Source organism: Anabrus simplex, chromosome 13 (genome assembly GCF_040414725.1).
Source record: "Anabrus simplex isolate iqAnaSimp1 chromosome 13, ASM4041472v1, whole genome shotgun sequence".
Taxonomy (NCBI): Eukaryota; Metazoa; Arthropoda; class Insecta; order Orthoptera; family Tettigoniidae; genus Anabrus; species Anabrus simplex.
The window spans coordinates 63091696-63110536 of NC_090277.1; the positions used below are offsets into that span (position 1 = coordinate 63091696).

General features: G+C 44.3%; 1 protein-coding gene across 2 annotated transcripts in view; it reads right to left on the bottom strand.

The window, feature by feature from the left end:
• Positions 1–2237: 2237 nt before the first annotated feature.
• The window catches only part of LOC136872267 (uncharacterized), a 476437-nt gene continuing 459833 nt past the window's right edge, over positions 2238–18841 (bottom strand). For both annotated transcript variants that reach the window (XM_068230005.1, XM_068230004.1), the window contains exon 5: positions 2238–3169. In XM_068230005.1, coding sequence (XP_068086106.1) covers positions 2839–3169 — 331 coding nt within the window. In that variant the 3' untranslated portion in view covers positions 2238–2838. The remainder of the gene's footprint in view (positions 3170–18841) is intronic.

An 18841-nucleotide genomic window follows, 5' to 3' on the forward strand; every position in this document is an offset into this window, starting at 1 on the left:
CCACAAAAGTATGGAGAACGATGAGAACTGGGTGAATAAGTGCAAAAATAAACTACGAAGGATAGGGTTAGGAGAATGGTGTGAAAGAGGGGGAGAGAGGAAAGGATGGGTATTGAGAAAGGTGGAAAAGAGAGTGGCTGATATAGAAAGACAGAATTTAATAATGGAATGTAGGGAAAGAGACTCATTATCAGTATTAAACAAATTAGTAGAAACTACGAACCCGAGAACCGAATTTGAGGGTAGGAGGGGTAAAAGAGGATTATACTGGTGGATCATGGGAATTCCAAAATATATAGGATGGATAGGTCGAGAAAATAAGGATAGATGTATTCTATGTGAAGAGGGATGGTCGGATATACATATATTTTCTAAATGTAGTGAATTAGAAGAGTTGAAAAAGAAAGTGTTGAATAAGAAAGAGATAGAAAAAGTAGAAAAGAGTCATAAGATGACGGCATGGCTATGCAGAGAATGGGAAAGAGGAACAAATATATCAAAATATTTAAAATTGGTTAGAACTAGGTTTTTAAAGAAATTAAGTGAACAATAGGAAGGTGTTATATCCCAGATAATGGGTGACAGAATGAAAGGATTGTAGTATAGAGTTGGAAATGTAAGGAATGTTCAATTAGTGAGTGATATTCAGACTAAGAGACGCAGATAAGAAGGGAAGAATTGAGACTAATAATTCTAGGACATAGGGTTGAAAATATGTAAGAAGTGTATTAACTATAATAGATAAGTTACTATAAGGTAGATTAACAAGTGTAAGTGAAAGGAGAGATGAGTAGATTTGGAAGAGAGAGGGGAGGGGATATAAGAGATAGAAGGAGGGGTTGAGAGAGACCCATCTCTAGGTGAAGATAAGGGAATTGGCAATGTAAAGAAATGTGTAATAATGAGTGGTTTTTTAGACTAAGAGATGTAAATAAGAGGAAAGAACTGTGATGAGTAAGAGAACTGTTGAACTGTTGGCAAGTTCGGTGTTAAAAAAAATGTGGAACAGGTTAACAATAGGACATTGTGGATGGAATAAACAAGCTGGGTGTAAACGACAGTGGACAAATTATAAAAGAAATGTGCAATTCATTAGTGGTTTTTTAAGACTAATAGATGTAAATAAGATGAAGGATCGGTGATAAATAAGGAAACTGTAGAACTGTTGACAGTTCAGTGTTGTTAAATGGTGTATAAAATATTAACTCTAAGAAATAATGTGGAAAATATAGTGGATAAGTTACTATAAGGTAGATGAATAGGTGTAAGCGAAGAAGTGAGATTGAAATATAGGGAAAAGGGAGCGAGGGGGGAATATAAGGTGGAAGGATGGGGTACGAAAGGCCCATCCCAAGGTGAGAAAAACAAACATGTCCGAACTTAGAGATAATTTAGAATCAAGATGGGAGCAGGCATTGTGTTTCAAGACGACTCAGATTAGTAGGCGGGACAATAGATTAGAGCGTGACGAATCGCATGACGGTCTGGTATCCACCTCTGCGATTCGTCACGCAAAGAATGGGAGGGAAACACATTGCCATCGAGGTTTAGGTGGGGATGACATCTGACCCACGGGTGTGGCTGATAGTGGTGTCATGGGTGGAAGGGGTTCCCTCATTACCAGGGGATACCACGAACAGCCAGTTGTCTCTTTTTCTTTTGTTAGTTCGTTGTAGTAGTAAAATATTAGTTTTAGTGAAGGATGGTGCAGCTTATGGTCTGGAAATCCGCCTCTGCAGCGCCACCATATAAGTTAGAGTTTGGAGTAAGTAGTTTTATAGAGTTAAGTAGTTTTAATTGATAAATAGTAGATATTGTTTGTTTAGTGTAGAGTGGCGCAGCGCACGGTCTGGTGATTCGCTTGGGGGACGCCACCAAATTAGTTAGGGTATGTAGTTAGTAGTTTTAAGAGACATAGATTAGATATTGTTTATTTAACAGCCTATGTAACAAAGACAAATGTGCAGCGATATTCTAATCGCTTAATTGATCATTCTGCCGAATTTAATTGTAATCGCTGCATTTGCTACACTATGTTCCATTAAAAACTGAAAGAAGAAATAACTTTTAGAGTAGATGAATATTTTTTTTATGACAGAATGACTATTGCCAGTATTTTCTGATGTCTTAATTCCTTATACTACCAAGTTTCATTGCAGTCGGTCTAGTCAATCTCTAACAGTATCAATGAAAACTCAATCAACTTTTACTGTGTAGGAAGATATTTATTTCACAAACTCAAACAATATACCCACAAACATTTCTTGATAAATTAATGGTTATTTCAGATATTTTGTTATCACTGTTGGGAGTACTATTGTGTTCGCACATATAAATTTATTCATACAAAGTGTCTTCAGTATTTGGCTTATTGTGCGGAATGATATCCTGCCTAGTCTAAAATATAAATACATCTTAACAGAACTTAATCCATGGACAATCCAAATATGCCCATTAAATATTACATATAGATTTATCTTATCACAAGAAAATCAATGATGCAAGTTGGTCTGAAAACATTTACGTTGCTGTTCTCTGTGTCTCAAAGGACCAACAACTTTATGTGTCGCTTCTATATAACAGTGTCCCTAATTACCAATAATAAACACTTGCATCTAAACAAAACTTCAACAAAACAGTTAACATATATTCCAGTCTGGGAATGTTCATGAAAATTGTCACCATATGATAATAGTCACCAACACTTCATAGTAAAATTCTAACCACTTATACAATGTGTAAAGCATATTTGAACATTTGTGAACCTTATTTGAGTGCGCACAAGCTATCGTGGTAGAAGTACAGAATTGTGCATTCTAAAAACTTACATTGTTGCTGTCACGATCTACAAAAACAATATAATTTAAGGTGATATTCCGCAACACATGCACTTTGGTTGCCGTACATGTTCAAACGGCTGACTGTGCCTACCACATTTAGACTATAGTCCTTGGCCTGGTAACGGATAGTGGCTTCGAATATACCGCCTCCTGGTATAGTCCGTATTACCAGAAGGTAATCATGGATACCTTTATCCTCGGTAGCAGTGCGTAGATGTTGCAATGGTACTTGTAGTTGTGCATCTTGTATGGCTGCTAAGGTTAGTGGCTCACACTGACGGAAGTTCTGAACCATTTTATTCAAGTGCTTAACCACAAAGTCGGCTGATCTGTAATAAGAGAACAAGAAAATGATCAGTTGTCCCCACTGCAAGAGATTCACAGATGTCAACCAGTGTAATTATTATTATTAATTTTTTTTCTGCAGAGAGTTGAGAGAAATTAAGCATTTGTAGAGGTAACCGAAAGCCGACCCCATGGTCTAGAAGTAGCGAAATTACCACTGACCCGGAGGCCCTGGGTCCGTTTTTAGCCAGGTCTTGGATTTTCATCTGAATATGAAGGCTGGTTCGAGGTCCAGTCACGCCGACAGGACAACTATCGAGGACCAATCTGGCTGTGAGATAGTAACCCCAATCTAGAAAGCTGATAATAACAGCAGAGAGGATTCCTCATGCTGACCACGCATTACTCCGTAACATGCATGTCTTTGGGCTCACCAGCGGTCACTTATGGTTTGCCTTTTCTTGTTTTAGAAATAACAAAAAAAAAAAACACATGAGGTCCTATATAGAAAGATCAGAACACAAAGCAAGATCTTCTAATAAATAAGATCTCCTCTTATAAATCCCCGACGAGGACGACACAACTCAATGTGTGTTGATGCTCGTCCTACTGAGACTGATGATGAGAAAGCTGATCTATGTGAAGATGGCATTGTATGAAGATGTGAGAATGTCCTTTTGTATTTACTTGTTTGTCCTCATCTCCTCTTTCTGTCGCTCCCACTTCCCATACTACCCTTCCATTGTATTTATCCCGTTATATGCTCCTTTTCATGCTAACAATTTCCTACATATGATTTATATAGTACATCATATTTAATAATGTCCGCCTCTGTGGTGTAGTGGTTAGTGTGATTAGCTGCCACCCCCGGAGGTCCGGGTTCGATTCCGGGCTCTGCCACGAAATTTGAAAAGTGGTATGAGGGCTGGAAAGGGGCCCACTCAGCCTCGGGAGGTCAACTGAGTAGAGGTGGGTTCGATTCCCGCCTCAGCCATCCTGCAAGTGGTTCTCCGTGGTTTCCCACTTCTTCTCCAGGCAAATGCCGGGATGGTACCTAACTTATGGCCACGGCCGCTTCCTTCCCTCTTCCTTGTCTATCCCTTCCAATCTTTCCATCCCTTCGCAAGGCTCCTGTTCAGCATAGCAGGTGAGGCCGCCTGGGCGAGGTACTGGTCATCCTCCCCAGTTGTATCCTCCGACCCAAAAATCTGAAGCTTCAGTACACTGCCCTTGAGGCGGTAGAGGTGGGATCCTTCGCTGAGTCCGAGGGAAAAGCCAACCCTGGAGGGTAAGCAGATTAAGAAAGAAAGAAAGAAAGAAAGAAAGAAAGAAAGAAAGATAATTAAAAATATTTACTGCAAATTTCTGAGGTCAAGAAAATACTTTACCGAGCATGTGGCTACATGATTTGAGTGACGTAGGTGTCAGATTGTATTTGGGAGATAGTGGGTTCGAGCCCTACTGTCGGTAGCCCTGAAGATGTTTTTCCGTGGTTTTCTATTTTCACAACAGGCAAATGCTGGAGCTATTCCCCAATTAAAGCCATGGTGGCTTCTTTGTCACTCCTAGCCCTTTCCGCTCCCATCGCCGAAAGGACTGCTAACGTATCAAAAGGGAACGTACGTTCCCTGAGTAAGAGTACACTTGTAATTTACATACCCTTGACAAGTCCACTGTCGCACATATAGCGGATGACGAGATCAGCAGTAGTCGCGTCATCGGCTGGTATGCGTTCGAGTGTTTCCTTCTAGAGTGTTGCCTTAGGCCAGAAAGATCGGCGCACTCAGTGAGGATGTGGGCCACGGTGAAGTCGGCACCACAAGAACACACTGGGGGGTCTTCCCTCTTTAGGAGGTAAGAGTGCGTGGATCGTAAATGACCTATCCTCAGCCTGCATAGTACTATGGCCTCTCTCCGTGAAGGTCGGAAAGTGGACCGCCACACGGTAGTTGTCTTCTTAATTGCTCTCAGCTTGTTGGGAGTTCGGATATCTAGCCACTCCGATTCCCAGGACGCCAAGATGGTTCGACGTAGCTGAGAACAAATATCCTTAGCAGGTACATTGACTGGTCTTGGAGGTAAAAGTACAGCTTCCTTTGCAGCTTCATCCGCAAGTTCGTTTCCCGCAATCCCAACGTGGCTTGGAAGCCACGCGAAAGTGATTCTGTTGCCAGCATTCTATAACCTGGCTAGAAGATCATGTATCTGCTGTACCAGTGGGTGTTGTGAGAAACAGGTTTCAATAGACTGCAGAGAGCTTAACGAATCGGTACACATAAGAAAGTGGCTTCTTTCGTCACTTAGTGCAAACTGCAGAGCCTCTAAGATGGCGTAAAGCTCTGCAGTATACACGCTACATACTTTAGGGAGCGAGCTCTTCATACTCGTATCATCAATGACGAAAGAGCAACCAACATTATCTCCGATTTTAGAGCCATCCGTGAAGATAAGCCTCGCAGCCGGATATTGGTGAACCAAGTCCTGGAAATACCTCCGATAAACGGAGGAATCCGTGTTCACCTTGGGTCCACGGAGCAGGTCTAGACGAATATCCGGTCGCGGAACCAACCACGGAGGTACCTCGCTAAGAGTTCGTTCAAGACAACCACCCATATCAATATTCAAATCATGACACAAGCTATCAATCCGAAACCCAACCGGTCGTATGGCATTCGGCCGGTCTTGGCACCGCTGGTGGTATTGGGTACGATATATGCATTGATAGCTTGGATGCAGCGGCATTTCACGAATTTTGGCAGCGTACGTGAGGAGTAACTGCTGCCTCCTTATTCGTAAAGGTGGAACTCCCGCTTCAGCGAGTAGGCTGGGAATGGGGCTAGTACGGAAAGCACCCGTTGCCAGCCTTACTCCACTATGGTGAATACTGTCTAAAAGGCTCAGCGTAGATTTTGATGCTGAGCAATAAGCCGCACTTCCATAGTCAATCCGTGAGAGGACCGTAGCTGTGTAAACTCACAGCAGTACCGCACGGTCAGCCTCCCACGAAGTGCCGCTGAGAAACTTAAGCATGTTAAGCCTCTTCATGCAGGCAACCTTCAACTGACGGATGTGGGGCTGCCACGTAAGTCTCTTATCAAAATGGAGACCCAGGAATCTGCAGGTGTCAACTACTGGTAAGACACTGTTTCACAAGCGGAGCTCTGGTTCGGGATGCACAGGCCGACGTGGACAGAAGTGTACAACAGAGCCCATCTGTCGACTCGGTTAATAGCTTGCTGTAGCTGTCTCTCAGCAAACGCCACCCTTCCGGAGCTGTAATGTAGAGCTAAGTCGTCTACATACAGCGAAGGAACGACTGCGGGCCCAGCAGCGGCAACTATGCCGTTGATGGCGATTGCGAACAGCGTGACACTCAGTACCGATCCCTGAGGTACTCCATTTTCCTGAACGTAATATTGAGAAAATGCATTCCCTACTCGGACTCGAAAGCGACGGAGAGACATGAAGTTCTCAATAAACGTTGGCAAATTTCCCCGAAATCCCCACTGGTGTAGTGTGGAGAGAATCCCATATCGCCAGGTAGTGTCGTAAGCTTTCTCCAGGTCAAAAAACACGGCGACTAGGTGTTCCTTCCGGAGAAAGGCCTCCTGAATGGCGCTCTCCAGTCTGACCAGATGATCAGTGGCAGACCGATAAGAGCGAAAACCACACTGGTAGTTAGACAAGAGACCCTCCTTTTCCATGGCCCACACAAGACGCCGGTTAACCATCCTTTCAAATAGCTTACAGAGGCCATTTGTAAGGCATATTGGCCTATAACTATCCAGAAATTTTTGATCTTTAACTGGCTTGGGAATTGGTATCACAATTCCCTCACGCCATTGAGATGGAAACACTCCCTCACTCCATATTCTGTTGAATACGGTGAGGATATCCTTGAGACATCTGTCACTCAAATGCTTTTTGATTATGGATTTTGTCCGGTCCAGGAGCCGTATCTCTGCATAGCGCAAGTGCACTCCGCAACTCCCACTCCGTGAAGGGCACGTTGTAGGGATGCGAAGCACTAGAGGCGAAAGAGAGATGGTGTGCCTCTGCTTCGCGCTTAATAGTAAGAAATGCAGGGTCGTATCTCCTAGAGCTGGACGTATCTGCGAAATGTGACGCGATGTGGTCTGCAATGACTGAAGGAATCGTAACTATATCTCCATTAATGGAGATTACGGGTACTGAGGGCACATTCTGTACTCCGATAATACGGCGGAATTTTGTCCACACTTGTGATGACGGAGTATGTGCCGTGAAGGATGACACATACTTTTCTCACGTAGCTTTCTTACTTTCTCGAATCAAAAAACGGGCCTTCGCACGCAGACGCTTAAATGTGATATGATTGGCCATCGTAGGATTCCTAATGCTTAAAAGCCCGTCGGCGATCACGTATGGCTGCTGCAATTTCGTCCGTCCACCATGGGACCTGTTTCCGGCGACGAATACCGGACGAGGAAGGAATTGTTTCCTCTGCAGCAGCCAAAATTCCAGTAGTAATGGAAGAAACGTGGTCGTCAACAGACTCCAGCATAACATATGCCATCACTGCGCGTTTTGTAAATTCTGGCCAATTTGCCTGCCGAAGTAACCAGCGCTTAGGTACTTCGGACTGTCTTTGATTCAAGAGAGACAGAATTATCGGGAAGTGGTCACTATCACAGAGGTCGTCGTGTACTAGCCACCGTAGCAGGGGAACTAGCGCACGGCTGCACAAAGTGACATCCAGGTGTGAGAATGTGCCATAAGTGCTACTGAAATGTGTCGGTTCCCCTGTATTAAGCACACAGAGATCAAATAAGTTGATCATTCGCTCGAGCATCCTCCCCCTAGAACAGGAAGACGGAGAACCCCATAGTATGTTACGGGCGTTCACGTCTCCCAACATGAGGAAACGGGGAGGTAGCTGACTGATCAAATCTTGCAGTGCACGAATATCAAGGTTATAATCCGGTGGAAAGTACACGTTGCAAACCGTTGTCATTACTGGCAACGGAGTGCGAACTGCAACTGCATCTAGCTGAGTACGGAGCGGTACTTCTTCGCTAAAGATGTCGGAGCAAACTAGGGTACAAACGCCCCCAGTTGCCGCGCCATCCATAGCTACTCTCTCTTTGGAAAAAAGACAGTATCCTCTCATAGTCGTGTCGTGTCCAGGTCTCAAACGAGATTCCTGTAGACAGACTATGGAGGCCGCATAGACGGATATCAATTGACGTAACTCAGCTAGGCGACAGTGGTAACTACTGCAGTTCCACTGCAATAGTGCCATTGTGTGGATCGGTAAGACTTCGAAATCAGAGCATTTTCTTGCTCTTCTTTTTGTCCATTACCTGCCAGGTTCTGCCGTCTAAATCGGTTTCATTTTTGTCGCAATCACCATCCACGACAATGAGTGGTTCAGTCTCCATTGTCTCCTGAGAAGAAGGAGGCGCGGTGACTGGACCCTCCGCGGACGGTGATCTCATTGTTCGAGCACAGTGGGCCTTCTTCCAGGGAGAAGTAGGTTCTCCAGAAAGTAATCGAACAAGAGGACGTCGGGGCCTCTCGCTTTTGCCCACCGTTTCTTTCTTTTTTGGAGGAGAGCCGGCAGATGGCTTGCCGGATTTTTCCGGGGATCCTATGGACCCAGACTGAGTTGGAGAAGGCTTTTTCTCCAGTGTTTTAAGGGAGCTCTGTGGCTTCACCTTCTCCTCCTTAATGATCTGGGCATTGGAAGGAGGGCTGGACATTCCAGCCCTATTTGGGTAAGTCTTTCCCCCCCGCCCTGTTGGGGGAGGACTTCCCAGCCGAACGTTCCTGGGAAGAGCCCTTCCCAGGCTACGTCGACAGTAACGCTCTTTTCGGTACTTCGCTATTTGAAACTCTAGTTTCTTTACTTATTGAATTTTGTTACTGGCTTTGACATTTCGATGCATTTTCGGTACTGGTGTTCTGTACGAAACTCTGCGAAGTGATCCGCACGTTTGCGACCTTTTCAGCGAAGGAGATGGAGAACTCCGGAGCAGCCATGGACTTGAACTTCCTCCGGGCGTCTGGATAAGATAGCTTATCCAGCGTTTTTATCTCCTGGATCTTCTTCTCCCGCTTGAATGTGGGACACTCCTTGGAGATTGGAGCATGCGTACCCGGGCAGTTTACATACATAGGTGGTGGTGTGCATTCAACCCCAGCATGCTCGCACTTCCCACACATTTTGCAGGTCGTCGAACCTGTACATCGCAATGAGGTGTGGCCAAACTTTTGACAGTTATAGCACCTCATTGGTGCCGGAATATATGGACGAACAGTCAGGCGATACATTGCCACTTTTATCCCTTCAGGTACGGTCTCGGCGTCGAAGGTAAGGATGAAAGCACCCGTATCGAGTAGCTTATCACCCACACGCCTCTTCAACCTCTTCACGTCGGTTACACCCCGACGTGCTAGGTACCGGATCATCGTATCATCGGAAGACTTAACCAAATCCCTGTGGAATATAACTCCCTTGCAGGAGTTAAGGGTTTGGTGCTTCTCGATTTTCACCTCTACCTTTCCGAATAACTTAGCTTTAAGTAGCCGTCTGGACTGTTCAGCCGTAGATGTCTTGATAAGTACGGATCCATCGCGGAGCTTGCGCATCTCGTCGTCTTCACCAGCAACAATTTCTTCGATGGAATTGCTGAACATGAAAAGACATTCATCAAGAAAACTCTTACCATCGACCCTGGAAGCAACCAGGAATCGAGGAAGACGTTCGTCACTTACATAATCCACTGGAACTGGAGTATACCGCTTGCGTTTCTTACCAACCTTGGACGCCGTTTTTTGAAGGGTGCCACCCTTTGAATGTGTTGAATGAAAAGAAAGAGGTTCCGTTTTTTGGTCCCACGAGTACTCACGGAAATATGAGGTCGACCTCCGGCAGAGCCAAGGAGATTTACCGGAGGCAAGGCTATATACTCCAGAGGGCGCCCGGTATCTGGAGGGGGTCGCTTGGAACTACTCTCCCAGTAGCCATGCATCACCTCGCCACGACCCGAAACTTGTGATTGGGGGAGGATAAAACCTCCGTACTAACCTAATCTACCCGAGGCAGAGAGGGAGGCCAGACAGGAAGAGGAATGAAATTAAAGATGGTGAGAATAGAAGGGTAGAAATAGTGATGAAGAATAAAGAGCACAGACACCTCTCAAGCAACTCGGGGGACACCTTGTTAATCTGGCACTACACCGAGGCCTATCCAGCATGGGTAACTCTGAGCTGGCACAGCCCTCGGGATCAACAAGCACACAAGCCCCCACACCAACTTCAAGGTCATGGTATCCCTAGAGGGTGTTTCAGCGTTCAGTCTGCAAGTCTCTGTGAATTTACTAAATGTCGCCACAATCCTAGATTTGCAACTAGTGTTGTGGCCTCATTTAGTTCTATACCTCTTATCTTTAAATCGTTAGAAACAGAGTCTAACCATCGTCGTCTTGCTCTACCTCTAATTCTCTTACCCTCCATAACAGAGTCCACTATTCTCCTAGGTAACCTATCCTCCACCATTCGCCTCACATGACCCCACCACCGAAGCCGGATATGCGTACAGCTTTATCCATCGAGTTCATTCCTAAATTAGCCTTTATCTCCTCATTCCGAATACCCTCCTGCAATTGTTCCCACCTGTTTATACCAGCAATCATTCTGCTACTTTCATGTCAGTTACTTCTAACTTATGAATAAGATATCCTAAGTCCACCCAGCTTTCGCTCCCCTAAAGCAAAGTTGGTCTGAAAACAAACCGATGTAAAGATAGTTTCGTCTGGGAGCTGACTTCCTTCTTACAGAATACTGTTGATCGCAACTGCGAGCTCACTGCATTAGCTTTACGACATCTTGATTCAATCTCACTTACTATATTACCATCCTACGAGAACACAAAACCTAAATACTTGAAATTATCAACCTTTTCTAGCTTTGTATCACCAATCTGACATTCAATTCTGTTGAATTTCTTACCTACTGACATCAATTTAGTCTTCGAGAGGCTAATTTTCATACCATACTCATTGCACCTATTTTCAAGTTCCAAGATATTAGACTGCAGGCTTTCGGCACAATCTGCCATAAAGACCAAATCGACAGCATAGGCCAGACTGCTTACTACATTTCCACCTAACTAAATCACTCCCTGCCATTTTGTACCCTTCAGCAGAACATCCATGTAAACTACGAACAGCAAAGGTGAAAGATTACATCTTGTCTAACCCCTGTAAGTACCCTGAACCAAGAACTCATTCTACCATCAATTCTCACTGAAGCCCAATTGTCAACATAAATGCCTTTGATTGATTTTAATCATCTACAGTACATTAATTCCATAGTCCCCCAGCATAGCGAACATCTTTTCCCTCGGTACCCTGTCATATGCTTTCTCTAGATCTACGAAACATAAACACAACTACCTATTCGTCTCGTAGCATTTTTCAATTACCTGGCGCATACTGAAAATCTGATCCTGCCAGCCTCTCTGTGGTCTGAAACCACACTGGTTTTCATCCAGCTTCCTCTCAACAACTGATCGCACCCTCCCTTCCAAGATGCCAGTGAATACTTTGCCTGGTATACTAATCAATGAGATACCTCGATAGTTGTTGCAATCCTTCCTGTTCCCTTGCTTAAAGATAGGTGCAATTACTGCTTTTGTCCAATCTGAAGGTACCTTACCAAAACTCCATGCTAATTTTACTACTCTATGAAGCCATTTCTTCCCTGTCTTCCAATATACTTCACCATTTCAGGTCTCCATCTATTTCTACTGCTTTATGACAATGGAGTTTATTTGCCATCTTTTCCACTTCCCCAAGCGTAATTTCACCAACATCATTTTCCTCCTCCCCATGAGCTTGGCTGTTCGCAACACCACCAGGATGATTTCCTTTTACGTTGAGAAGATGTTCAAAATATTCCCTCCACCTCTCCAGTGATTCCCTGGGATCTATTATGAGTTCACCTGAATTACTCAAAACACTGTTCATTTCCTTTTTTCCCTCACTTCCTAAGATTCTTTACTGTCCAGAAAGGTTTCTCTGCTGCTTGAGCTAGCCTTTGCAGGTTATTACCAAATCTTCCCACTGCTTATTTTTGGATTCAACAACTATTTGTTTCGCTCTGTTTCTTTCATCTACGTACAAATCCCTGTCTGCCTCGGTCCTTGCTTGGAGCCATTTCTGATAAGCCTTCTTTTTGCGTTTAGAAGCTGCTTTCACTTCATCATGCCACCAAGATGTTCGCCTTTTCCCATCTTTACACACAGTTGTTCCTACGCATTCCCTTGCTGTTTCTACTACAGCATCCCTGTATGCCTCCCATTCACTTTCTATATACTGAACCTGCTTACTGGCTACTGTTCGAAACTTCTCACTAATCATATCCATGTACTTCTGTCTAATTTTCTCGTCCTGGAAATGTTCTACCTTTATTCGTTTGCAGACAGATTTCACTTTCTCTACACTGGGCATAGAGATACTTAGTTCACTACAGATCAGATAGTGGTCTGTATCATCGAAAAATCCCCGGAAAACTCGTACATTCCTAACAGATTTCCTGAATTCGAAGTCGGTTAAGATATAGTCTATCATGGATCTGGTACCCCTAGCCTCCCATGTGTAGCGGTGAATAGCTTTATGCTTGAAGAATGTATTCGTAACTGCTAAACCCATACTAGCACAGAATTCCAGCAAACGCTTCCCATTCTCATTAGCTTCCATATCTTCCCCACATTTACCAATCACCCTTTTGTATCCTTCAGTTCTATTCTCAATTCTCGCATTGAAATCGCCCATTAGCACTATTCTATCCTTGCTGTTGACCCTGACCACGATGGCACTCAATGCTTCATAAAACTTTTCAACCTCATCCTCATCTGCACCCTCACATGGTGAATACACGGAGACAATTCTTGTCCTAATTCCTCCAACTCACTAATCTACCCACATCATTCGCTCATTTACATGCCTAACAGAAACTATGTTGCGTGCAATGGCATTCCTCAGACTCTGCCCTTCCCTTTCTAACACCCGTCAAGTACACTTTATAATCTCCTATTTCTTCCTCGTTATCTCCCCTTACCCGTACATCACTTACTCCTAGCACATCCAGATGCATCCTATTTGCTGACTCAGCCAGTTTTACTTTCTTTCTTCCATAAGCCACATTAATGTTGATAGCTCCCCATCGAATTCCATTTCGTTCGCCAAGTTGTTTCCAAAGAGCCCCTCGTCTGTCGAATGGGAGTGGAACTCCGTTACTCCCATAGGCCGAGGCTTGCTTAAAATATTCTGAGCTCGGTACATTCATGAAGCAGGATGCTGCCCTACTTGCACATAGTCCAAGTGAGAACGGGTTATGGACCACCGCCTGAGCACAAGGAGGGCCCACTCCCATTCCATAGCGACTCTCAGGACCACATGGTTCACGAACTAGGACGTGACTACAGTAACCCATAACCATGAACACTTTTATTTTTTATTTACTATTTGCTTTACATCGCACCGACGCAGATAGGTCTTATGGCGACTATGAGACAGAAAAGGGCTAGGAATGGGAAGGAAGCGGCCTTCTCAAACCCAAAATCGCCCCCTTTAAATTGCTGTACGAAGTACCAGAGAAGATAATAGTCAAAACAAAACTATGCACAGTGATAGGCGTATGCTTCCCACCACAATACAAGGCAGAGGACATTGTGGATATTATTAGTGCTGGTATTCATAGAATACAACCACAGGATCTAGTAATACTCACGGGAGACCTGAATTGCAGGATAGATATTCGCAACTCTAAAACAGAGGTACTTCTGGAATACCTCAAGACAGAAGGGTTGAGCCTTATTAACGAACCAAGTGAAAAGACATATATATGTCATAATGGAAGTAGCACCATAGATTTGTTGTTTTCCATATATGAAGGACGTCGAAATGATTTCCCAGACAGATCTACGCACAGCAACCAGGAAGCACTTACCACTGCAACAAAACTGATGCTGCGAGAGAGAACTAGAGTCGTCACAAAAACAACGGAAGTTAACAATTCATGTGTTTATAATACTGTAATGGTAACCCTCCCTTTTCTTTTCCTTTTTAAGTTCTTTTGCAAATATTTCGATATAGAGAAATACAGTATCAATTTCTATAACGTAAGTAGCTACTTTGCTGAAGAAAAAAAAAGAAATACGAATTCCATTGGAGCCTATAACAAGTTCATTAATGTATTTTGTAGGAAAAGAAATACACATATAATTTACCGTCTACAATCATATTTTGTTTATGTGTGTCTCCCTATCAACAGGAGGGAATCACAATTCATACATTTATACATACAACAGTATCTCTACCTCCTGACTAGGCCTAATGAAACGCAGTACAATTCACTTTTCAAGGAGGTTATATGAATATTGCCACACCACAGATCCTTCAGCAGAACAGAAGTAATCAGTAAAAGGATCTCTGACTGTTTTTCCACTATTGCTTCCTCTCGTTCCATGTGCAATAATACTTTCCAGCGTGCAAGTCAGTGGATCATCGAAACTGTAACCATCTTGCTTTCTTAAAAAGTTATGTGCAGTACGCAACAAGCTTGAATGATGACATCTGCCAAGTCCACACTTACATCCATTGGACGATGGAAAATTCACCATTTATTCGCTAAAATGCCAAAAGAAGATTCTACATATCGCCATGCTCTTGATAGGCGGTAGTAAAAATTCTTTTATCAGGAGTAAGATTTTTTGCGGGGTAAGGTCTCAGTACATTTTCACTGACGGCAAAGGCCTCATCGGCCACAAACACGTAGGGCATAGGTAATTCAGGAGAGTCATGTGCCAAAGTTGACTGTTGTGACATACTCAAAGTTTGGCTGTAGATTTGTTTCCCTAATTCAGTTGCTTTCAAGATATTAGAGTCCCCCTCATGACCAAATGCCCCTACATCTATGTATCGGAAACAGTAGTTACTGTCTGCTACAGCCATTAGTACAGCAGAAAAGTACTTTTTGTAATTAAAATATTCGCTGCCAGAATTCCATGGTTTCATAATTCTTACATGCTTTCCATCGATGGCTCCCAAGCAATGAGGGAAGTTAGCTGATATTCAGCCAGTCTTCTGTGGTCGGTGGTTTCATGTATTCTCCTTTCATAGTCTCCCACATGGCTGCGCATGTGTCACGAATAATGACAGCAATTGTCGAGCGACCGAGGCGAAATTCGAAATGTAGAGAACGAATCGAATTTCGAGTCCCCAGATATCTGCAACAGTACTTAGTAAACATCACGATTGTAAAAATTATGTTGTGTATTAAAAGTTGGTATTGTTTATTAATTTCGTTTCGTTCCAGGAAAAGAAGTTCAAAAAGGATGGAAGAGTATGAAGGACAGTTACACGAAGTGGAAAAAAGTGGAGATGCAGGAAATTCTAAGAAACCCTACATATTTCACAAACAACTGTCCTTTCTTCAAACCGTAATTCAACAACGAGTGTGAGTAAATATGTTTATGTTTTGCTATTTTATGTAGATATAATTTCAGAAATTTTATGCACTAAATGTTTTAATTAGTTTCGTACAATACATTGTAATAGTATGAGTTGTTTAAAAAACGCAATACGCCTTTCACTGGAAAAAGTATACACTGACTGACAGAGCAAATGCAACACCAAGAAGGAGTGGTCAGAACTTTATGCCAATTGCAGGGTAGACTGACGTCACTGAGGTATGCTCATGATGTGAAATGCGCCGCTGTGATGCGCACGTAGCGAACGATAAATGGGACACGGCGTTGGCGAATGGCCCACTTCGTACCGTGATTTCTCAGCCGACAGTCATTGTAGAACGTGTTGTCGTGTGCCACAGGACACGTGTATAGCTAAGATTTGCCAGGCCGCCGTCAACGGAGGCATTTCCAGCAGACAGACGACTTTACGAGGGGTATGGTGATCGGGCTGAGAAGGGCAGGTTGGTCGCTTCGTCAAATCGCAGCCGATACCCATAGGGATGTGTCCACGGTGCAGCGCCTGTGGCGAAGATAGTTGGCGCAGGGACATGTGGCACGTGCGAGGGATCCAGGCGCAGCCCGAGTGACGTCAGCACGCGAGGATCGGCGCATCCACCGCCAAGCGGTGGCAGCCCCGCACGCCATTCTTCAGCATGTGCAAGACACCCTGGCTGTTCCAATATCGACCAGAACAATTTCCCGTCGATTGGTTGAAGGAGGCCAGCACTCCCGGCGTCCGCTCAGAAGACTACCATTGACTCCACAGCACAGACGTGCACGCCTGGCATGATGCCGGGCTAGAGCGACTTGGATGAGGGAATGGCGGAACGTCGTGTTCTCCGATGAGTCACGCTTCTGTTCTGTCAGTGATAGTCACCGCAGACGAGTGTGGCGTCGGCGTGGAGAAAGGTCAAATCCGGCAGTAACTGTGGAGCGCCCTACCGCTAGACAACGCGGCATCATGGTTTGGGGCGCTATTGCGTATGATTCCACGTTACCTCTAGTGCGTATTCAAGGCACGTTAAATGCCCACCGCTACGTGCAGCATGTGCTGCGGCCGGTGGCACTCCCGTACCTTCAGGGGCTGCCCAATGCTCTGTTTCAGCAGGATAATGCCCGCCCACACACTGCTCGCATCTCCCAACAGGCTCTACGAGGTGTACAGATGCTTCCGTGGCCAGCGTACTCTCCGGATCTCTCACCAATCGAACACGTGTGGGATCTCATTGGACGCCGTTTGCAAACTCTGCCCCAGCCTCGTACGGACGACCAACTGTGGCAAATGGTTGACAGAAAATGGAGAACCATCCCTCAGGACACCATCCACACTCTTATTGACTTTGTACCTCGACGTGTTTCTGCGTGCATCGCCGCTCGCGGTGGTCCTACATCCTACTGAGTCGATGCCGTGCGCATTGTGTAATCTGCATATCGGTTTGAAATAAACATCAATTATTCGTCCGTGCCGTCTCTGTTTTTTCCCCAACTTTCATCCCTTTCGAACCACTCCTTCTTGGTGTTGCATTTGCTCTGTCAGTCAGTGTAAAACAAAATATCATACATATTACACAACCGACCTGTTAGCGCAAATGGTTGACTTGGATCGACTTATCCGAGCATGATTATGACGCACAAGAAATGTATTTTCGCTGCTTTGTTCTCATGAAAATGCGAAGACCTACTCTCATGTCTTCATAACCAATACTTGTATTCTTTTAGAATCCTCAAAGCGAGGAAAGAATGTTTTTATAAATGAAAATAATGTTTTACATCGTAGTTAACTCAGCAGCAGTGGAGTCTACTGGAGGCTACCGAGGCTATCGGTGAAGCCCAAACCTCAATTGAGAACGATGGAAATCTAAAGCATATTATAATGTAACCATCTGACACACTGTTCCATTTACAAAACTTCAAAGCAATGCAATAAAACGTCGGACGTATTTCTGAGATTAAGGCATCGGAGAAAGATATTGCAGCCCAGACTCTGCGTCCCTCGCCTCGACCCACCTTTTACGGCTTGCTGATGTATGCTCGATTGGTGCGTTCCTCATCGTATACACTACCGCTCATTAATTTCAATACACCCTGGTATTTCAGATTTACAACACAAATCAAACGTTATTTCTCACGAAAGATAATTATATGAAATTACACATATATAATACAATCACAATCATTATATTTTACTTTCATCAAAGTATCCTCCTTTGGATTTAATGGCAGCCTCACAAAATCGAGGAATGCGGTCAATCAGTTTTTGTAGGTTGCGTGAATCTATAGGATTCCACACATGCTTAACAATATTCCAGAGATGTTCTTTCCCTGATACGTTTGTCCACTCCATCCCTGACCATTTCAATGGGATTACAGTATAATCGGCGCTTTGGGACGGCCATATCACATCTTTCAGTACTTTCTGTTGTTCCTTTGATGCAATGTAGTTTGTACAGTATGCTGCCAACCGATGTTTAGGGTCTTTATCCTGTTTTAAGGTGAACACTTTCCCTATTAAGCTCAATCCACTTGGTATTGCATGATACTGAAGTATTCGGTGGTACTGCTTCTCATCCATACATCCTTCTACTTTCATAATGTCGCCAACTCTATCTGCGGCAAAACATCTCCAAACTATAATAGAAACTCTACCGTGTTTAACTGTAGGTAGAACACACTGCCGGGCTACCCTTTCCCTTACAAATTGGCGAACAAGTGTTCTCCTTCTGGTTCAAAAAATGTCGAACTTCGATTCATCGGTGAATAACACCTTCGTCCACTCTTCCGATGTTAAATTACGACGTTTTCTAGCCCATTAAATTCTCCTCTGTTTATATATGGGCCTTAGAAGGGGTTTTCTTGCTGTGACACATCCATTCAACCCAGCTTCAATCAGTCTCCTTTTTTACTGTTGCAACAGATATTGTTGTCGTGTTCATTTCAGTAGTATAATACAAGGATTCGGGCGCCACCGCCACCGCAGGCTCCCAGAGGCCACCTCCACCGCCACCACAGCCAGAGGCCTCCCAGATGCCTCCTCCACCACCACCACAGCCAGAGGCCTCCTCCACCACCACCACAGCCAGAGGACTCCCAGAGGTCTCCTCCACCACCCGCGGGAAATTTGAATTTGTAAACAAAGCCACGTGCTTTTTGACAGCTATCATCGACAACAACGCATCGCTAACCTCAGTACTGCCATCTT